The 20,089-nt window shown below is 57.2% G+C and overlaps 1 protein-coding gene across 1 annotated transcript; it reads left to right on the top strand.

The window, feature by feature from the left end:
- The first annotated feature begins 2,338 nt into the window (after positions 1-2,338).
- LAMC2 (laminin subunit gamma 2) lies at positions 2,339-19,575 on the top strand. The gene is made up of 23 exons (XM_068417101.1): positions 2,339-2,426; positions 6,600-6,788; positions 8,481-8,610; positions 9,773-9,871; positions 10,070-10,206; positions 11,011-11,133; positions 11,262-11,451; positions 11,774-11,886; positions 12,191-12,409; positions 13,028-13,207; positions 13,309-13,542; positions 13,771-13,907; positions 14,619-14,772; positions 14,876-15,081; positions 15,359-15,438; positions 16,107-16,244; positions 16,845-16,989; positions 17,236-17,385; positions 17,742-17,856; positions 17,944-18,143; positions 18,766-18,924; positions 19,013-19,112; positions 19,325-19,575. Exons 1-23 carry the CDS (start codon positions 2,345-2,347, stop codon positions 19,573-19,575), a joined length of 3,531 nt encoding a protein of 1,176 aa, XP_068273202.1. The 5' UTR covers positions 2,339-2,344.
- Positions 19,576-20,089: the final 514 nt, after the last annotated feature.

Genomic DNA, 20,089 nt, shown 5'->3' with positions numbered 1-20,089 from the left:
TCATGCCACCCATCGCTTACACTTCTGCTCACTCTAGAAGGTAACATTTATGCTAACCATGGTTATAGGAGACCTTTCCTAAACGGTGCTGCTGTGGTGATGGGCCACGATGGGCAACGTTTGCTCTGTGGAGGGTGGTGGGCATCGGTGAGGGTGGTGGGCATCTGTTTGTTCCACATCTGGTGTGTTTAGAAAATCAAGGCCCCAGAAAACATATATTTTGGGTAGCCTCATGCAGGCATTCATGTGGTTTTCAGAGGTGATCTTGAAGGATGGTGGAGGATGATGAGGTGAGAGTAACCTGAGTAAACACACAGAAATGACTGGAGAGAGCTGTGTCAGTGCCGTGTTTGCAGAAGGGGAGGAAGAGGTGGGGTGATAATGGTGAGATAGAAGCTTCCTGGTGGTGAGAGCTGGTCTTCCAAGAGAGACACCAGCCAAGGACTCAGGCTGGGCAAGGTCCAAGGGAAGCGCTATACTGAGAGCACTGCTGGAAGAGAGGTGTTTCCCGAGCACAGGAGTGTCAGCGAGTAGGAAGGACACAGCAGAGGTGTTTGGGGCAAGTGATGTACTTTAGAGCAGAAAGGATTAAGGGTGTGTTGTTAGAGGAATAAGCAGACCCCTAAGAACTGCCAGGTCGGTGGGAACACCAATTGTTTTTGTCTCGCTTCTTAAAAAAATAATTCAAAAAAAAAAAAAATCAGATCAGACAACCTTGGGTGCCAAAACCCAACGTGCCACCAGCGCGTTCGTGAAGCTTTGTTCCTTCTTGTGATCTTATATTAAGATCCAGTGTGTGAAATTAAAAGGAAACAGCCTGTTTATAAAGGATGGTTGACTCAATCAGCAGAGGCAGGTAAGCTTGGCAAAGGGAGGTGCAGAGATGTGGTGAGTTCGGGCTGGTTGCGCCCATGAGATCACCAGGAGCCGTGGAGGAAAGCCCTCTGAGTCAGCTCCAGGTGCGTGAGCGTCTGGAGGCTGTTGGGCTGTGTACGAGGCTCGGATGAGGACCTAAACGTTAATCACCCCGGGTTTGTTAGCTCTGAAATGAGCAGCACGTCACCACCGTTGTTTGTTGGGTTGAGTTGCAGTCCCAAATGCAGAAGGTGACCTGAAAGGCCACTTGTGTCTTAGATTGGGGGCAAATTCGTTAGGTGTCTTCATTCCATCTAAAGGTGCTCACGGACCACTTGTGGTCACTTGTGACAGTAGTTGTCCCCTGGCAGTAAGCAGGGGAAGACGCTGGGATGCAGCGCAAGATCCATCCTTCCTTGTGATCCTCTGGTGGGCTGCTTTTCCAGGTGTCACTCGTCCTCACGTGTGCAGGACTAGGAGAACCCGTGCCTCCAGGTTTCTCTCTTCCCCTGTAGAAGTGGTCATGTCCTCCTGCAAGGCAAAGGCGAGGAGCGATGTGGAATTGGCCTTCATGTCTTGTGTGGCTCGTTGGCTACCCTTGAGACCAGAACGCTGATGGACCTGGGGCTGTGGCGCCTGGGATCTTCATCCCAGCTCCATCAGCGACCTCAGGCAAAGCCTTTTCCCCCTCTCTGTCTCCGTTCCTCATCATCTTCCTAGCATAACAGTGATTGTGCTAGGCCAGGCCAAGGCCCCATCTGACCTCATTTTCTATCTCAGGAGCCAAAGCAGACAAACGTGTGTGATGATTCCCGGCCTCCGCCCCATTTCTAGGTCTGGGGACTTCCTGAACCTGACGCTTGTCTCGTAAATCCTGGTAGATCTGCTTTCCGAGTACGTGCCCAAGCTGTCCTCGGGGTCTTTTTGCCCCCCCTCCCCCAGCAGCCTCGGCTGTGAGTCCTGCTAGGCACCTCGTCCGGCTGGTTTTGAGCCCTGCTCTTGCGGGTTGGTTGGCTGGACGTGGCTTGTGAGCAGGCAGCCCCCATCCACCCCCTCCCCAAGGCTTCCCGTGAGCTCATCGTGTTTCACTGAGCTCCCTGCGTGCCCGGGCAGCCCCGCTCTCCCCAGCCAGGCAGTGACAGCGGGTGGGATGGAGCTGGGCGAGCGGGACAGGCAGGAGGGGTGTCTGCAGGCGCTGCAGCTACGTGTTATTTTTTCCCCATGAGCCAGCACCCCTGGGAGGGTGCAGGCAGGAGGTCCTGGGGGTGCTGCGCCCCGTCGATGCCTCTCTCGATGGGGCGGGCGCCTGGGCTGGGCTCTCCTCGCTCGGGGTGAGTCAGCCCACGGCACACGCGCTCTTCCTGTTGGGAGGGACTCAGGTGGAGCAGCCGATAAAAACCACCCGCAAAAGAAACACCCAAGAAGCAGCAGGCAGGCGGGTCGCGGGTCGCCGGCCCCAGCGGGTGCCTCGTGCTCCCCGGCACGAGCGATGGCGGGGGGCTGGCTCCTGCCCCTCTGCTGCCTCGCGGCGTCTCTCCTGCCCGCAGCCCGGGGCACCCACAGAGGAGAAGGTGAGGCTCCGGGAAGGCCGGCTGTTCCTGCTTCGCTCGCAGCCCTGCCCCAGTGCCGGGGAGCTCCGGGAACTGGGAGCCAACTGGGTGCTGCAGCACCCTGCCAGGGCTCTCTCCCCTTCCGCCCTTGGGATTAAAATTGGACATGTGGGTGCTTCTCCTTACACTTCCCTTGGGGTTAAATACCCCCTGAGCATTTAGACTTTGCTTTTTTATCGGTATCCTCTTTAAATAACTTATTTATGCGCGATTACCTTATTGCTTTCTGTATAAACCCTCGCTGCTCGGGTGGGAGTTGGGCGCGAGCATCGCCGCAGGAGCGGGCGACTGATCTGCCCCGCCGCTGCCGTACCCCAAACGCTCCCGAAGCCCCAGGAAGAGCTGGAAGCCCCCAGGATCCAGTTTGCCGCAGCAACACGTGCGGCGTTTGCATTTTGCGCGAGTCCGTGGGGTTCCCGAGGTGCCCGAGGCCCCGCCACACCTCGGGGGGGGTACATAGACCGGCGGCGAGCTTTGAAAATCCAGAGGATCCCCCTTGTAGTGGAGAGGGCGACGCGGGGATGGTCAAGGGCGTTCAGCCCAGTGGTAATCCCATATCAGAGCTTCAGTCGTATCGGTTTATAGCCTGGAGATGGGAATGTTTGGCCGTCTGATTTGCTTTACTTGCTACTTGGATAATTACTACAGCAGCCTTAATTGCACGCAAGTTTTAAAACACTGATGTAGATTTCCCCCCCCCTCCTCTTCCTGGCAGCGTGTAGGCAACTGCTGCTTTTCCGTGGACTCTTGAACCTCTTTCTGCGCGTGTGTAGAAGCGATGGTCACCAACCCACGGTGCCTTGATGCCGCAGGTGGCTTTCTGAGCTGGTTCGGTGGTGTAAATTAGTCTCTTGTGCTGTTACTCCTCCGGTCCCGGCGCTAGATGTGTGCTTGTAATGAGCACACATAATCCCGTTGTGCTTGGGTCAAGTTGGGTTCACGTCTGATCTGGTCGAGCGGCAGGGGTTGGGGCACTTGTACTCTGAACCGTGCCCGAGCGAGCGTGTGTGTGCCTTGGAGGTGAGTGCCTGCACGTGGTGGCTGAAGGGATCTCCCAGGGTTCGGGGAAGGGTTAGGGCGTGGAGGTCAGAGCTCCGCCGTGCCAATGAGGTGTCTAACTTGGTGGGTTGGAAAGGGGAAGACACCAAATGGCAGGTTTTGCCTGCCAGTGTGTGGTCTCTCCATGCTGATGGAGCCCCAGGAGACACAGGCAGGTCTTCCTGCAGTGAGCGAGCTGTGGAGTTGGGCAATGGGGAAACCCAGGACTTGGGGTAGCAGATGGGACAGTCTTCTGGGTCACTGTCCCAAGGGCACGGAGCGGGGAATGGCTTGTGTTGTTGTGGAGGCTTTGTTGCATGCGAAGCTCTGTTGATCCCTTAACGAAAGGAGCAGTCTTTGGAGACTGGCTCGTACGTACAGGTCTGTTGGATCTGCTCCTCGCAGACCCAGGGCCAACCTCCCTTTCTGGTTTTGTGAATTTAAGACAATAAGAGGTCTCAAGCTGCCCGTCTCCTTCTCCAAGTCTTTCCAATGTGGGCATTTGTCTCAGCACAGCAAAGAAGCATTTTTGACACTTTATTCTGCTGGGCGGGAGCTGGGGGAATGATGTCCTGCTGGATGTGTGCCATGGACCTCCTTCATCCCGATGGAGCACTGAAGCAATCCAGCTGCAAAGCTTCTCCTCCGTGGAGCCTGTTCTTCTCCACAGCTGTGTGAGAACTGGATGATCTCAGGACAGAGCCTCAGGGCACCTGGATACAAAAACAATCCTGTCCTCATTTGGTCCTCATCCTCCAGCAGCTCCTGCGTGCTCCATCTCGTAAGCAGCTCCAGTGCCTCACTCTTGGTAAAGATTAACCTGCCTGAGCTCTTAGGTTTCCAGGAGAAGACCAGCAACAGGAACAGCTACACTGATGAGGTGGTGGCACTAATCTACAGCAGCATCTTAAATGGCTTTGGATTAGCAAGACCTGAATCTGTGCCAGAGCTGGCTCTTAAGGTGCTGCAGGCTTAGAGCGAGACCTGACAAAAGATTTTCGTTCCCTGGGGGAACGGTGCTCATGCCTGTAATTTAGCAATGCAGTAAATCCTCCGGATTGCGTAGACGTAGGGTTATGCGTGGGTGGAGTTTAACTCGATGATCCTTATGGATCCCTTCCAAGTTGAGATATTCTAGCTTTAGCGTGGAGGGATTTGGGGTGGGATCGACCCCAAGCAGTCCCGCTGCGAAGGTGTCCTCAAATACCTTGAGAAGGTCCCACTCTGCTGCGTTCGGTGGGTTGTTTGTACTGTCCCTGCCCTTTGGTCACTGGTGATGTCCACTGAGGCTCCAGGTGCTTTCTCATACATACCATAAGAGGTGGGACTTCTGCACCCACAGGTCCCTTCCCAGCAGGCTGGGGTGGCAGAAGACCTTCTGCAGCTGGGTCTTGGTCTGCTGGCAGCCACGCTGCAAGGGAAGAACCGCGTTTGCTGGAGCTGGAAAAATCTCTCTCCCTGTTTGCTGGCAGATGAGGTCACCTCTCTTCTTGGCAGCAGGCTTGGCTGCCGCTCGCTGAGTGCCTCCGTCTGGTATGCGGGTGTTCACGGGCGTGTGCGAGGGTGCCGGGCGGTGCCCAGGTGTGAGTGCTGGGCCCTGCGTGCTTGGGCAGTGAGCGCAGGAGGCTTCTGGTCCTGGGAATCACAGATGTGGAGGACAGGGACCTTGTATCCTCCAGCTAAGCTGTACCAGAAGGGTGCTGGGAAGGAGGAACCTCCACGCCTATCAAGTACAACTTGCTGTCTCCGTCCACGCTGCAGGTTTCTGCTTGATCTTGGATTTCCTCCACCTCCCCATGCTGTCAGAGGTGACCTGAACTGGGGGTGGGCAACTGGGGACCGCTCTTCATGTCCCGAGGAGGTCAGCAGCGAGCAGAGCTTCTTGGAGGGAGGTTGAGGAACCCATGGCAGCATCGGGGTGGTTTGGAGCAGCTCTGCACCCCTGCAGATCCTGATTTTTCCCTCAGGAAAAACGTTTCTTTCTCCTGCCATCTTCGCCAATCGTTCTCTCAACTGCATCTGCTCTCCTCGGTGGCACTGAGGGACTTGTCTGAGATAAATGTCCTCAGGCTTAAACGCTCCAGTACTGGCCACTGAGGGCTTGAGAAATAGATGAGAGGTAGAGCTGAGAGAGCACCTGGGCAAAGCAATGAAGAAGAGTGCTGGAGCAGGGAAGTCTGGGCAGATATCTGCCAGACTCCAGAGGTCCCATCTGTCCTGGCTGTAGTGGGATGCACAATCTCATGCCTGTCCTTACTGGCATCTGTCATGTGGTGATGGGGGCAGCTACAGCTTTTCTTCCTGGGGAGGGTGGGGTGAGATGACCTCTGTAATCCTATCAAAACCTTTTTTTGGTTTTTTAATCTACCTCTTGGCTGGCATGCTTCCACCGAGCTCCTCTGACCACAAACCACTCATCATCCCTGCGCTTGGCTGGGAGGACACTTGCATCACAGCCCTACATGGAGGGACCTGGTGGAAGGTGGTTGAGCTTTTCCTTCTGGGCTCACTCCTGGTCAGAGGCTGGGTGAAACCAAGCGTAACCTCAGGGATCTTTCCCTTTTCCCTGAAGTCACCAAGAAAGTTCCTCATGCTTTTATCAGGACAAGGTTTGGGGTTTTGTTTGCCAGCTCTGCTTACTCAAAGCCTTCACTGTGTTGGAAGGCCTCTGACAGGATGGAGAACATGCCTGGCCATGCTGCGCTGTGGAGCGGGGCTGCTTGGCTCGGGGGGTTTGCTTAGGGACATGGGTTAGTGGTGGACTTGGCAGTGCTGGGTTAATGGTTGGACTCGATCTTAAAGGTCCTTTCCAACCAAAATAATTCTGTGATTCTGTCCATCCTGAGCTGTGTTGGCACCACTCCAAAGTGTGGGGATGTGGAGCATGGTGTGGTCATTGGTGGCACGTGGGTGGCTGATGGGTGCAGCCACCTGAGGACGAGCGCAGAGATGTGGAGATGGGGCTCATTGTTAGAGCAAGAAGGGGAGGTTTGCATCACCTGGGCTTGTTCCTGGGGCATCAGGGTGGGTTTACGGCTTTGTAGCTGGTGCCCTTATCTCTAGATGTCATTTGTGATGTCCCTCTCCTCTCCCCAGGCTGCGACTGCAACGGGATGTCCAGGCAGTGCATCTTCGACCCGCAACTCCTGAGGGAGACGGGCAACGGGTACCGCTGCCTTGGCTGCGTGGGCAACACGGAGGGCGCCCACTGCGAGCGCTGCAGGGTGTCCTTCTACCGCCGGCGGGACGGGGACTTCTGCCTGCCTTGCCGCTGCCACCCCCAGGGTAGGTGGGCGCCCGCTTGGGTCAGGGGTGTCGGGGGGCTTAAAGCTGCCCTGTGTCCCTCAGCCCTGCTGAGCACGTGGGCTAGGGCAGGCTCTGGGTCCCTACACACCAGAGCAGAGCGGGGCCAGCTTGGCCCCAGGTGGGATTATCTGGGGAGGTGCCAGAACCCAGCGCTGTGTTGCTGCATGGTAAGTTGTAGCAGCTCCTCTTCCTGGGTGCTTCACCACTTGGTGCTGAGCGTTTTGAACCCCAAAGCAGCTCCAGGCTGCAGCCAGGCTTCAAAACCTACCTGCCCCCCAAAATAATCACAGACTCACAGAATGGTTTGGGAGGGACCTTTAACAGTCATCTAGTCCAACGCCCCTGCCACGGGCAGGGACACCTTCCACTACACCAGGTTGCTCCAAGCCCCATCCAATCTGATCTTGAACACTTTCAATGATGGGGCATCCACAACTTCTCTGGGCAACCTATTCCAGTGTCCCACCACCCTCATCATAAAACATTTCTTCCTTATGTCCAATCTAAACCTCCTCTCTTTCAGTTTAAAACCTTTGCCCCTTGTTCTGTCACTACAGGCCCTGGTAAAAAACCTCTGTCCTTGCACCACCTCCCTCTCAGCTTTTCTCCATAGGAGAAGCGCTCCAGCCCTCTGACCACTTTCATGGCCTCCTCTGGACCCGCTCTAACAGGTCCATGTCTTGTGCTGGCTTTGTGAGTCAGGCTGCCGCTTCCCGAGTGTTGCAATGTTTGGCCGACTCCACAAAGGCTTTTAATTGCATCGTAAAAGCAAAAGGATAATTCCCAAGGTCACGGCATTACACCCCGGGAGGGGAGGTGGTGCAAAGTGCTGTGGTGCTTGGGGACGGACAGGAGGCTTCAGTCTCTCCAGCTCCTCTGGTGGCTTTCCGCAGGTTGCAGCGCTGTGAGATGGGATTTCTAGCTCTGGAGTGTTTTCTTGTGGTGGTTACGCAGTAGATGTAATGGCTCCTTCGTGCTCATCAGGTTTTGGCTTGCTCTGCAGTTGTACCTCTTGCATCGAGGTCCTGTAGATATTGAGATGCCTGGTGGTCTCTGTCCATGCAGGAAGATCACTAGAAGCACCAACAGATGACAAGAGGACAGAGCAATAGGCTTTGAGGTGGTGGGAGGGTGAATATCCCCATAGGTGCCCACTGAGCAGGGAGGGCCCAGCGGCAGGACGGCTGCCCATGGCTCTGGCATCCTCTCCCCTCGGTGCCTGCACGTGCACAGTGGTAGGTCAGAAATGAAAGAGCCCATCACGGCCCTTGGCCCTTGTGGTGGCACCGAAATCAAGTTGCACAGATGTCTACTAGCAGAGGGTCTGGCAAAGAACTAATTCTCTGCTTGGTTTGTGTGCCCTGGAGCCCATCTTGTCCTTCACAATGATGTTTTTAGTAGGGAAGATGATCCTTGACCTGGGCATCTGGTCAGTGCCTGCTGGGATTTACCTCCTCCAAGTCTCCTGCATCAGTCAGGGAGGCTGGAGCAGCTTCAACAGCCAGACCTGGTGTCTTAGCCCTGTGCTGGGACCTCACGGGGGGACCTTCGCTGAGGTTGGGTTGCTGCTGCAATGCTGGTGTGGTGCTTTGGGCCCCCGTCCCACAGGCAGCATGGCCACGAGGGCACGAGGAGGTGCCTGTCCAAACCTCTCCTTCCCTCTTCCCACAGGCTCCCTCAGTGCACAGTGCGACAACGACGGCTGGTGCCGCTGCAAACCCGGCGTGATGGGCCAGAAGTGTGACCGGTGCCAGCCGGGCTTCGAGTCCCTCTCCGAGGCCGGGTGCCGGAGGATCGAGCAGTAAGTGCTGGCGGCCGTCGATGGCATGGGGACAACTGGAGGGCCAGCCCCCAGAGCTCTGCTGGGAAGAACCTGTGCTGGCTGAAAACACCTCGTGCAGGGGCAGAGGCACTTTGTTCCGTGCCAGCACTCCGAGAGGCCTGAGCTAACCTCATTGCTGCTCTGGGAGAGAGTGGGGCTGGACCTCTGGCCCACAGAGCTTGCTGTCACGCAATAGTGTCAAAAACACAGGATCACAGACTGGTTTGGGTTGGAAGGGATCTTAAAGCTCATCTAGTTCCAACCCCCCTGCCATGGGCAAGGACACCTTCCACCAGAACAGGTTGCTCCAAGCCCCATCCAACCTGGCCTTGAACACTGCCAGGGAGGGGGCAGCCACAGCTTCTCTGGGCAGCCTGGGCCAGGGTCTCACCACCCTCACAGCAAAGAATTTCTTCCTCATATCTCATCTCAATCTCCCCTCTTCCAGTTTAAAACCGTTCCCCCTCGTCCTGTCACTACTTGCCCTTGTAAAAAGCCCCTCTCCAGCTTTCCTGTAGCCCCTGTCAGGCACTGGAAGGTGCTAGAAGGTCTCCCTGGAGCCTTCTCTTCTCCAGGCTGAACAGCCCCAACTCTCTCAGAATCAACCCCTTCTTTTGCACGAAGCCCCATTTAAACACCTTTTGAAGTATTTCTGGTTCAGCTTCCTCAGCACTGTGTCCTCTTCTTCCTCACCTCACCCCACTGTTGCTCCTTCAGGCCCCCCAGCAGGCAAAGGGTGGGAGCGAGGGCTGGCTGCCTGCAACGTGCCCCTGTGCCTGGCCTCCTGCCCGAGCCTCCCTGGGGTGTTGCTGCCTGTTGGAGCTCAGCCAGGGTCTATTAAGCTCAGCAGAGCTTCGCTTTGCTCTTGTAGGGGGGTCTTGCTAAAGAGAGGCACCTGGGCTGGTTGCAAGCTGGTGCTCTGGGGTGTCCTGGGGCAGTAGCATTGGGCACTGCCTCAGCCTGGCATCCGTCCTGCTGCAGCTGGGTTCCTTGGAGAGATGGCTCTGCTGGTTGTTTTTCCCCCTCTAGCACGGCACTGGTAGCTGGGGGGTTCTCCGCTGTCTGGTGTAGCACCTGGGGGCACTGAGCTCCCAGCCCAAGCTGGAAATCCAGGTGGAGGTTCCCGCTGTCCCTGTTGCAGGAGCCTGCAGTGCGAGTGTGACCCGGCTGGCAGCGCGGGGGGCTGCCTCTCCGGCCGCTGCGTCTGCAAGGAGGGTGCCACCGGCGAGCGGTGTGAGAGGTGGGTGTTGGGAGGACTTGCCAGACCACTTCACGGCATGTTCTCCATCTCCCTGGCAGTGCCCAGATGCCCCTCTCGCCATCCCAGCCTTGAGCCGTGGCAATGGCTGTGTTGTGCAGCTGTTAAGAGGGCTGGTTGCGTTGGCCAGGAACAGGAGAAAACAGACTTGAACGTTGTCACCTTCTTGCGTTTTCCCAGGTGCAAGCAGAACTTCTATAACTTGGATGCCAGAAACCCGGCGGGATGCTCCCCTTGCTTTTGCTACGGGCACTCAGCTGAGTGTGTCAGTGCAGACAACCACAGCGTCTACAACATCACCTCCACCTTCCAGCAAGGTGAAGCCTGAGCAGGACGTCCCTGTGGCTGCTGGGGGTGTTTGCCAGCCCTTCTGGTGAAGGGTCTGGAGGGTCTGACCTACGAGGAATGGCTGAGGGAGCTGGGGTTGTGTAGCCTGCAGAAGAGGAGGCTCAGAGGTGACCTTAGTGCAGTCTACAACTACCTGAAGGGAGGTTGTAGTGGAGTGGGAGTCGGCCTCTTCTCCCAGGCAACTAGCGATAGGACAAGAGGACACAGCCTCAAGCTTCACCAGGGGAGGTTCAGGTTGGACATTAGGAAGCATTTCTTCTCAGCAAGGGTCATTAGCCATTGGAAGGGGCTGCCCAGGGAGGTGGTGGAGTCACCATCTCTGGAGGGGTTTAAGAAAAGCCTGGACATGGCACTTAGTGCCATGGTCTAGTTGCCATGGTGGTGTCAGGGCAATGGTTGGACTCGATGATCCCAGAGGGCTCTTCCAACCTGATTGATTCTGTGATTCTCTTTGACATGCTGGAGGAGCCGCCTGGTTCACAGCCTTGCTGGGAGTCCCTGTGCTTTGATGGGTGGGATGGCTTGATTGTAGGTAGAAGTTGGGTGCAAGGGAGAGTAGGATTGCTTCATCATGTCTTTCCTGCCACTTGGGAGGAAAGCTCCATGCCCAGCCTGGCTTATTTTCAGATGTAACACCACAAGGATATCTGTGCTGCCCCCTTGGAGGTCAAGGGGTAGGAAGCCAGAGGTTTTGATAAGACACAGCTCCAGAAAGGTGCTGGAGTCCTGGGAACACCTTCGCTGTCCCCGCTGACACCTTGTTGGTGTTCCAGGTGCTGAAGGCTGGCAAGGTGTCCATGAAAGCGGCTCCCCAGCCCAGCTCCAGTGGTCCCCGCGCCATCAGGATGCCTTCATAGCAGCAAGGACATCGGAGCCGATATACTTCGTGGCACCTGGTAGGCGTGGGATCGGTGAGGGGGGAGGTGACAGTGTCCCCTTGGCTTGGTCTGACCCCGTGAACCAAGCCTTGAGGAGGAAGGCAAGATTTTAAGGCTTTAATTTTCTCCCTTCGTTCCCTTCGCAGCGAAATTCCTCGGGAACCAGCAGCTGAGCTACGGCCAGACGCTCTCCTTCGATTACCGCCTGGACCGAGCGGGACTCCAGCCATCTCCACACGACGTGGTCCTGGAAGGAGATGGCCTGAGAGTCACTGCCCCCTTCTTGCCCCAGGGGGAGGTCCTGCCCTGCGGCGTCAGCCACACCTACGCGTTCAGGTAAAGGGGGATGCTGGGGCGCTTGGGGCAGGGTGAGCAAGAGAAGCTGGAGCTCCTGGATTCAGCTGGGATCCCTTGGAGGTGGCAAATGGTTGCCTGGTTTGGGCTGGATGCATCTCAGGTGCTTCTCTCCTGGATGAGAAGGTTATTTTTGTGAGAGGGGCAGTACAAAATCTGGCTTGAGGTTGGGCTGGGTACTTTGCTCCTCGGGGTCAGTCGCATGTGTGGAGGTTGTTCCCCAAAGCCTTGAGCTCAGGAGGGAGATGGACAAGGGCTGCCACATTTTCTTGATGAGGCATTTCGTTTTCCCTCCCATGGGCAGGTTGGACGAGCACCCGAGCAGCAAGTGGAGCCCGAGGCTGAATCACTTTGAGTATCGCAGGCTGCTGGGCAACCTGACAGCTCTCTGGATCCGAGCCACCTTCGGGGAGTACAGTGAGTAGTGGGGAGAGCTTGCAAGCACGTAGTTGGCTTCTCCTCGTTGCTGGAGATGCCAAGTCTCCAGATGGAGACACCTTTGCTAAAAGGTATTAAAAAATAATAATGATAATTAAAAAAAATGCCCTAAAATGGGCAAAATTAAATTATGAAGAGATTGAGCAGGATGGCAACAGGGAGGACAGCAACACCTTGGCTATGGGCCATCTGCCAGCGCTGTAATGAAACACGGGACCTGTGCAGGCCCCGGGTGCGGGGGACGCGCAGGTGGAGCTGTGTCACCGGCTGTATCTCCCTCCAGGTACCGGCTACATCGACAACGTCACCCTGGTGTCAGCGCAGCCCGTCGCCGGTGTCCCCGCTCCCTGGGTGGAGCGTTGCGAGTGCCCCGTGGGGTACCAGGGGCAGTTCTGCGAGAGGTGTGCCCCTGGCTACCGCAGAGATGCCCCCAGCCTGGGGCCCTTCGGCATCTGCGTGCCCTGCAATTGCCAGGGGGGAGGAGTTTGTGATCCCGACACCGGTAAGAGAAGCCACCACCACGTTGTGCTTGTAGGGTGTGTGGGGTCATAGGGTGGCTGCCTGCGCCCCGAGAATTGAGATATGGAGGGATGTGGGGGGGCACTGAGAGGGTTGAGATCCTTGGCTTGGGGGTCTGGAGTGCGGGGAAGAGCACGGGGAAAAAGCTCCCCAAAGGCTAGAAGTGCTGTGGCCAAAAATACAGGAGAGATGTGTTGGTATCAAATTGGGCTTAGATGATCTTCATTGGAGAGAGAAAAACCATCTCCTACTGCTTGTAGAGCATTAAAAATCTTTTCTCGGCATTGATCAGGAGGCACAAAAGGCAACGTGTGGCTCCTTGGGAGCTGTGAGAAAGGAGATCCAGCCACCTTTGGGTGGTGATGGCCAGCCTCCATGCCATGGGGTGGGCTCCTCCGTGGGGTCTGTCTGGGCTCCCGTTGCAGGAGCAGGGCATGGTCCTTCCCGTGGGGTGACGGACTGATGGGCAGAGGAATGAAGCGCCTGTGGGCAGGCGTGGGGATGGCAAGGGCTCTGGTGGAGGATGGCGTGGCCAGGAGGCGGAGGGTGTCCCACCGCGGGTGAGAGCAAACTGCCCTAAGTCCTCTCCTTCCTCCTTCAGGCGAATGCTACTCGGGAGATGAAAACATGGCCAATAGTGTCAGCTGCCCCTTCGGCTTCTACCGAGACCCCCGGCAGCCGCACGGCTGCAGGCCATGCCCCTGCGGCCATGGCCAAGGCTGCTCGGTGGTGCCGGGCAGCGAAGAGGTCACCTGTGACCAGTGCCCTCCTGGAGCTGCTGGTAATGCCCTCGTCCAGGTCACTTCTGCTCTGCCTTTCCCTGGAGTTTCAACCCGCTTTCGGGCAAGAGCGTGAGCTTTGCCCCGTCCCTCTCTTGCCCAGGGGCCAGCTGTGAGTACTGTGCCGATGGCTATTTCGGAGACCCAGCGGCTTCCCGGCCCTGCCAGCCGTGCCAGTGCAACGGCAACGTGGAGCCCAATGCCGTGGGCAACTGCGACCGCCGGACGGGCGAGTGCCTCAAGTGCATCTACAACACCGCCGGCTTCTACTGCGACCGCTGCAAAGACGGCTTCTTCGGGAACCCCTTGGCCCCCGACCCTGCCGACAAGTGCAGAGGTGAGAGCTGGGCGCTGTCTGAGCTGGGGGTGAGTAAGGAAATCCGTGACGGAGCGCAGAGTGGCTTGATGGGAAGGGGGATGCTGCAAACACCGAGGCTGGAAAGCAGGAGAGCAGCAACTGGAGCACGGGGCTGAACGGTGGGAGGAAAGCAGGGGGAGAGGGTGGATGTGCTGAGACTTGAGGTGGGGACAGGCTCCTTTGAACCTGTGCTGCTCCGACCTGCAGCCTGTGCCTGCGACTCGGCTGGTGCTGAGCCCTTGAAGTGCGGGAGCGATGGGAGCTGCATCTGCAAGCCTGGCTTTGAAGGTCCCAGCTGTGAGGAGAGCGAGTGCCCAGCTTGCTACGGCCAAGTGAAAGCCCAGGTGAGCATCTGTGCCAGCCCCAGGGCCACTGAGCGGCAAGGGGTGCAGCGATACGCTTATCCCCAAGCATGTCCTCCTCCAGCTTCTCTCCTGGAGCGAGTGAGAAGTGATTTTGCAGGCTGTGCCTGAACTTTGAGTTTGTACTCAATTCAACCAATGTACCCAAAAACACAATGACCTAGAGCTGCTGGCCCACTGTGGCCCCTCCATCCTCTGGCCAGACTGTGGAGGGTCTGACCTATGAGGAACGGCTGAGGGAGCTGGGGGTGTTTAGCCTGGAGAAGAGGAGGCTCAGAGGTGACCTTATTGTAGTCTACAACTGCCTGAAGGGAGGGTGTAGCGCAGTGGGAGTAGGCCTCTTCTCCCAGGCAACTAGCGATAGGACAAGAGGGCACAGCCTCAAGCTTGGCCAGGGGAGGTTCAGGTTGGACATTAGGAAGCATTTCTTCTCAGCAAGGGTCATTAGCCATTGGAAGGGGCTGCCCAGGGAGGTGGTGGAGTCACCATCTCTGGAGGGGTTTAAGAAAAGCCTGGACATGGCACTTAGTGCCATGGTCTAGTTGCCATGGTGGTGTGAGGGCAATGGTTGGACTCGATGATCCCAGAGGTTTCTTCCAACCTGATTGATTCTGTGATTCTGTTCCCACCCGGGTCTTTCCACCATGGGATTGGTGTCCCACTGGCTGATGGCCTGGTCTGCTGTGGTTGCAGGTGGACCTGTACCTGCAGCAGCTGGCAGAGCTGCAGCTGCTGTTCTCAGAGGTGCAAGCTGGTGGTGGGGCCGAGAGCCAGGATCTGGAGGGGAGGATGCAGCTGGCTGAGGAGATGCTGCGGACCATCCTCAGGGAAGCCCTGAGCCTGCAAGGTACCACCTGCCTGCTGCCCTCGGATGGGGCCACCTGTGCCGTATCAGGGGAGGGTTTTGCTCAGCGATGAGTTTCTCTTCATCCTTCTTTCCTTCTCACCAGCCTCTGACAGGTCTCTGGAAAGCCGCGTGGCCAGGATGAAGGGGCAAGGGTCCAGCTCCCAGAGCTGCTTGGATGAAACCAAGGCAACAGTGGAGAGGCTGAGGTCTCTTGGTAGCCAGTACGAGAGGCAGGTGCAGGACACACGGCGGCTGCTGGAGAGAGCCAGGCTGGACCTGGATCGCAGCGGAACTGCTCTGCGTCGGGTGGTAAGAGCATCCTCGTGCAACGTGCTCCTAGTCTAGACCAGGGCTGGAAAAAATTCCATGGAGAGAGCAAGATTTCAACATATTCCAGTCATTATATTAATTTTGTGAGTGCAGAAGATATTCTGGTGGCCCTTTCTGTAGGGATGGGACCTGGAGAGGTGCTGGTGGGGGTCTTTGGGGGGCTGTGGAGGTTTAACTTGCTGCAGTTGCCTCTTTCACTGCTGAATTGGATGGAGGGCAGGGAAGGGCACTCACACCTCTCTTCTTCCCTCGTCAGACCATTCCCGTTTCAAACTTTCCTGGGGGCTCGAATCAGTTCTTGATGCTGGCCCAGGAGGCTCTGAGACTGGCCAACAGGTGAGTTGCTCCCACTGTCAGCTGAGAGAGAGGGGAGGGGGACTGAGATCCTGCTGGGTGCCCAGAAGGTCCCTTTTTGGGGGTCATTGCTTTGCCCCCAGGCTGCAGCTGCCATGACCTCTGTGCTGGTCCTGGAGTAGGGGAAGATGTGTCTGCTGGGCTGGCTTTGCTGCCCTCCAGAGCCATCCTTGGTTGCCTTTGAGGGTGGTGTTGGGTATATTTTGAAAGTGTCTTTGGGGTCAGAACTTGCCCCGAGGCTGTCACAGAATCACAGAATCAACCAGGTTGGAAGAGACCTCTGGGATCATCGAGTCCAACCATTGCCCTGACACCACCATGGCAACTAGACCATGGCACTAAGTGCCATGTCCAGTCTTTTCTTAAACCCCTCCAGAGATGGTGACTCCACCACCTCCCTGGGCAGCCCCTTCCAATGGCTAATGACCCTTTGTCCAGTTGGAACAAGCAGCATCTGCCCTCCCCCCTGGTGCTCCTCTACCCTTGGGAGATGCAGGAGAGACAAGCAATGTCTGTGTCCCCTTCCCAAACACATTGTGTTTCCTGGGAGGGTCTGATCCAGCATTGCTGAATACAGCAGTTGGTGTGGAAGTTGGTGGAGGAAACTTGGGTGGGAAGCCTTTCTCACGAGCCCCCCCTGTGCTTTGCAGCCACCTGCAAGCTGCCAACACCATCGAGCAAGCCGCGCAGGCGGCGCGGGAGGACGCACGGCAGGCGCTGGAGCTGGTGCGTGCGGCCGCTGGTGGAGAGGCGTCCGCCTCCGGCTCCCTGCGAGGGCTGCTCGGGAAGTGAGTGGCGGCTGCGCCCGCGGGGGGACGTGGGAGGGAGGAGGAGAGTGGCCAAGCGTCCGTGCCCCCTTCCCTGCTTCCCCAGACACATGTGGGTGGAGGCAGGGCAGGCAGGGACTTGCTTGGACTTGGGTCGCTGGCACACCTGAGTGGTGGAGATGGAGGGTTGGTGGCCTCTCTTGGTTGGGCTGGTGCCTCTCCAGAGCCCACCGTGCTGTGGGACTTTGCACACCACTGGTGGGGTGCGAGCAACGGCCCCGAATGAAGTTAAGGAGCTGAATGGGGATGTGGAGGAGGAGGAAACGTCCAGTGGTAGGGTGGGGATTAGCAGAGCCACCGTGGAGCCTGTGAGGGTTCAGCTGGCATGAAACACCTTTGGTTTCTGGAGCGGGCGCAAGGAGCCAGCGGGCGTCCCGCTTGGCAGAAGGGCTGGGATTCAAGGGGGGTTTGCAGCTGGCTTTCCCTGCGAGGTAGATCTGCACAGAGTGTTGGAGAGGGCTTGGGGAGTGTGAACAAGTTCGTGCAGGAGGCAGCATGAGTGCTGCGGTGGGGGTTGGCAGCTTGGCTGGTACGGTGCTGTTCAACGTCGCATCTGTGCAGGTACGAGGAGCTGAAGTCTCTGGCTGGAGGCCTGAAGGCTGAGGCTGATGGGATGGCTTCTGAGGTGGACAAGGCTTATCAGGGCAGCCTGGTGCTCCTCAGCTCCATGTCCCGCCTGACGAAGACTGACATCGGGTCCTTTGAGGTGAGGGCTTTGTGACTGTGTGACTAGGAGATCCCCTTTTGCTCTCCCCCGTGTTCTCCCTGCCAGCAGCTCAGCCCTTCCCAGGGCTCTGTCTCTGTTGGGGAGCCATCAGATGTGCATCTTCCCACCCTTTTGCCCCTGTAGCTGGCCATGGCACAAGGAGCAAGAGACAAGCATCTGTGGTTCCCAGCGAGCACCGGGGAGATGGTGGGACCCCCAGGCAGTCATCACATCTCTGTGTTTCAGGGGGAGGCAACGCGGCTGAAGCAGGACGCCAGCGCTCTCCTGAGCCTGGTGGACACCTACATGGCGCAGTACAGGCAGCTGCAGAGCCGCACGGGGCGCTGGGAGGAAGAAATCAAGCAGCTGCTGCGGAGGGGAGAGGGCGAGAGAGCGGTAAGAGGTTGGCTGAGGGGCTGTGGCTTGAGTTGTCTTCAGCGTGAGCTGGCGCCTTGGTGGGGTGCCCATGGCACCACCGCTGGTACGTGCTGTCCGAGCCTGTTCACCTTCCTCTGAAATGCGGCCACTGGGGGTTGGTCTTCTGGAGCCGGTGGGAGACCTCACTGTGTGCATGGAGCTGCTGGTGCAGGGTCTCACCAGCACGCCTCCTCCTCGTGAGGCAGGTTGAATACCTGCTTCTGGGATGATTAGAGCTCAGATGACTCGTGATGGCTGGAGCTGGTTGAGGGACTGTCTGATGCTCCCATACTGTGTCCTTCACCTGCCTGTTGTGTCCCTTTGGCCTGTCACAGACGCTGACGCAGCTGCTGTCCCGAGCCAGCCTCGCCAGGAGCACCGCCCTGCAAGCCGTGAGCGCTGGCAACGCCACCTTCTACGAGGTGGAACAGATCCTGAAGAGCCTCCGGGGTAACGTCCTAGAAAGCCTGCCTTTCCCCTCCCTTGTGGGATCTCCCAAAGGTAGCGCAGCTTCATTTCCACATGCGTTTCTTTCAGAGTTTAACCTGCAAGCAGATGACAAGAGAAGGGAAGCCGAAGATGCCATGAGGAGGCTACCGATTATCAGCAGCATGGTCACAAGTGCCAGGGAGAAGACAGACCGAGCTGAAGCAATCCTGGGCAGCGCTGCTTCCGAATCCAAGGCGGCCAACAGCGCGGCAGGGGAAGCGAAGGAGATCACCATGGGGATCCAGCAGGTGAGGGCAAGCCCAGGTGCTATCGCTGGCAGAAAAGAGTTTGGAAGGGAAAACCATGGAAGAAGAGGAGATGGTTGGCAATTCGAGTGGGTCTTCATGGTGGACCGGACGCGTTGACTTTTGGACCGGACGCGTTGACTTTTGGACCGGACGCGTTGACTTTTGGGCTGACGTTTGTCTGTAGCGGATCCTGCAGAGATAACAGAGTTGGCTGTAGGATGGGTGCGTGCATGTGGGGGATCTTTGCAGGCATGTTTGTCCTATGAGGATCTCTGTGGCATCTCTCCGTAGCCACCTTTTGGTGACCAAGGGGATTTTTCACTTCCACAGTCTGAGTTGCTGGCAGGCTTGTGAGCTCCCAGACTTGGTGTTGGTGGGTTCGACTCCTAGACTGTATGTTGTAATTCCCAAGGGGTTCACTGATGTCTGCAGGAGGGGTTGAGCCGTAATCATAGAAACAGCTCTGGAGCAACTGGTGGGACCTCATGAAGGATGCAGGAAAGCCTGCAATAATTTTGGGTCCCTGTGGAAGACACCAGTTTCCACCAGCTCTGTGCCCTGGTGCACCCAGACTGATTTCGGCCGTGCTCTGCCGCTCTGAAAGTCCCTTTGCCTTCCCTAGGAGATCACACGGCTGAAGGTGGAAGCCAACAAGACAGCTGATGGCGTCCTCGCCCTAGAGAAGGCAGTGGCCACCCTGCAGCGTGAGGCCAAGGAAGTGGATGGTGAATTTGAGAGGAAGCTCTTGGAGGTTGAGGCAGATGCCGCTGTGATACAGGAGGTGGGTTCCCATCTCCCTCACCTTGCCCCCTTCCCTGTTGATGTTTGGGCGAGACTTCGCCTTACAGCTGCCGCCTTCCCTTCTTCAGACAGCTCAGGAAGCTCAGAGGGTCCATGCCAAGGCTGGCCGGGCAGGGGTGGTCGTGCAGGAGACGTTGAGCGCCCTGGAAGAGCTGCTGCGTCTGATGAGTAGGTTTTGTGGTGCTGCTGTAGGGTGTGGATGGAGCCGGGTCCCCACTGGGGTCTAGGCAGGGGTGGTGGGAGTTGTGCGGGAAGCTGCTTCAGATGATGCCTGTCAACGGGCTGGGCAGCAGGATGGAGATGAAGTATCTAGGAAGATCTATCTAGTCCTCAGCCTCCATAAATCGTTCCCTCTTCCTTGTTTTCTTCCTGTGCAACAGACCAACCTGGTGCTGTGGACGAGGATGGCCTGAAGCAGCTCGAGATGAATTTTAGCAAAGCCAAAACCAGAAGCAACCAGCTGAAGGATGAGATGTTGGAGCTGGAGCAGACAGCCGCGCTGCAGAAGGCCCGGGTGCGGACGCTGGAGAGCAGCATTGACGAGATCCTGGCAGATATTAGGAACCTGGAGGATATCCAGAAGAGTCTTCCTCCAGGCTGTTACAATACAAAAGCCATCGAACTGCCGTGAGTGAACTCTGGAAAGGCTGCAGCGCCTGCCAGGCTGTGAAGGCAGGAGAGCCTGGCCCAGCTGCCCTCCCCAAACCCGGCAGGACCGCCTGGGTTTGTGTTGACCTGATCCTTACCCTCAAGTTCAGCGTGGAGGCTGAAGTTCATGTCATCATGCTGGCCCTGGAGAGTCCCTGATTTTTCAAAGTGGTCCGTCCCTTGGTCCCAGGAGGAGGGAGACACCTGGTTGCGTGAAGGTGCTACTGACTGCACAACATCCCATTCGTGCAACATTTCTGAGGTGCAGATGGGGGTTGCTTGGTGTCAACCTCAGGAGTTTGCACGGTTCAGAGCCTGAAGTTCATGGCTGAGAGGTTCTCCCTTCCCTGTGGATCCCCTCTCCTGGTCTGGCACACACAGAAGGACTAGAGTCTCTGTCCTTACTTTTGACACTGCCACCACCACCATCACCTCCTCATGTTCTCCACAAGGCCTTCCTCACCTTCAGTAGATCAGGAGGCAGGGAGTGAGCAGTG

This window comes from Nyctibius grandis, chromosome 21 (assembly GCF_013368605.1).
Source record: "Nyctibius grandis isolate bNycGra1 chromosome 21, bNycGra1.pri, whole genome shotgun sequence".
Classification (NCBI taxonomy): domain Eukaryota; kingdom Metazoa; phylum Chordata; class Aves; order Nyctibiiformes; family Nyctibiidae; genus Nyctibius; species Nyctibius grandis.
The sequence above is the reverse complement of the archived record's forward strand: the minus strand, read 5'-3'. Positions and strand labels throughout refer to the sequence as shown.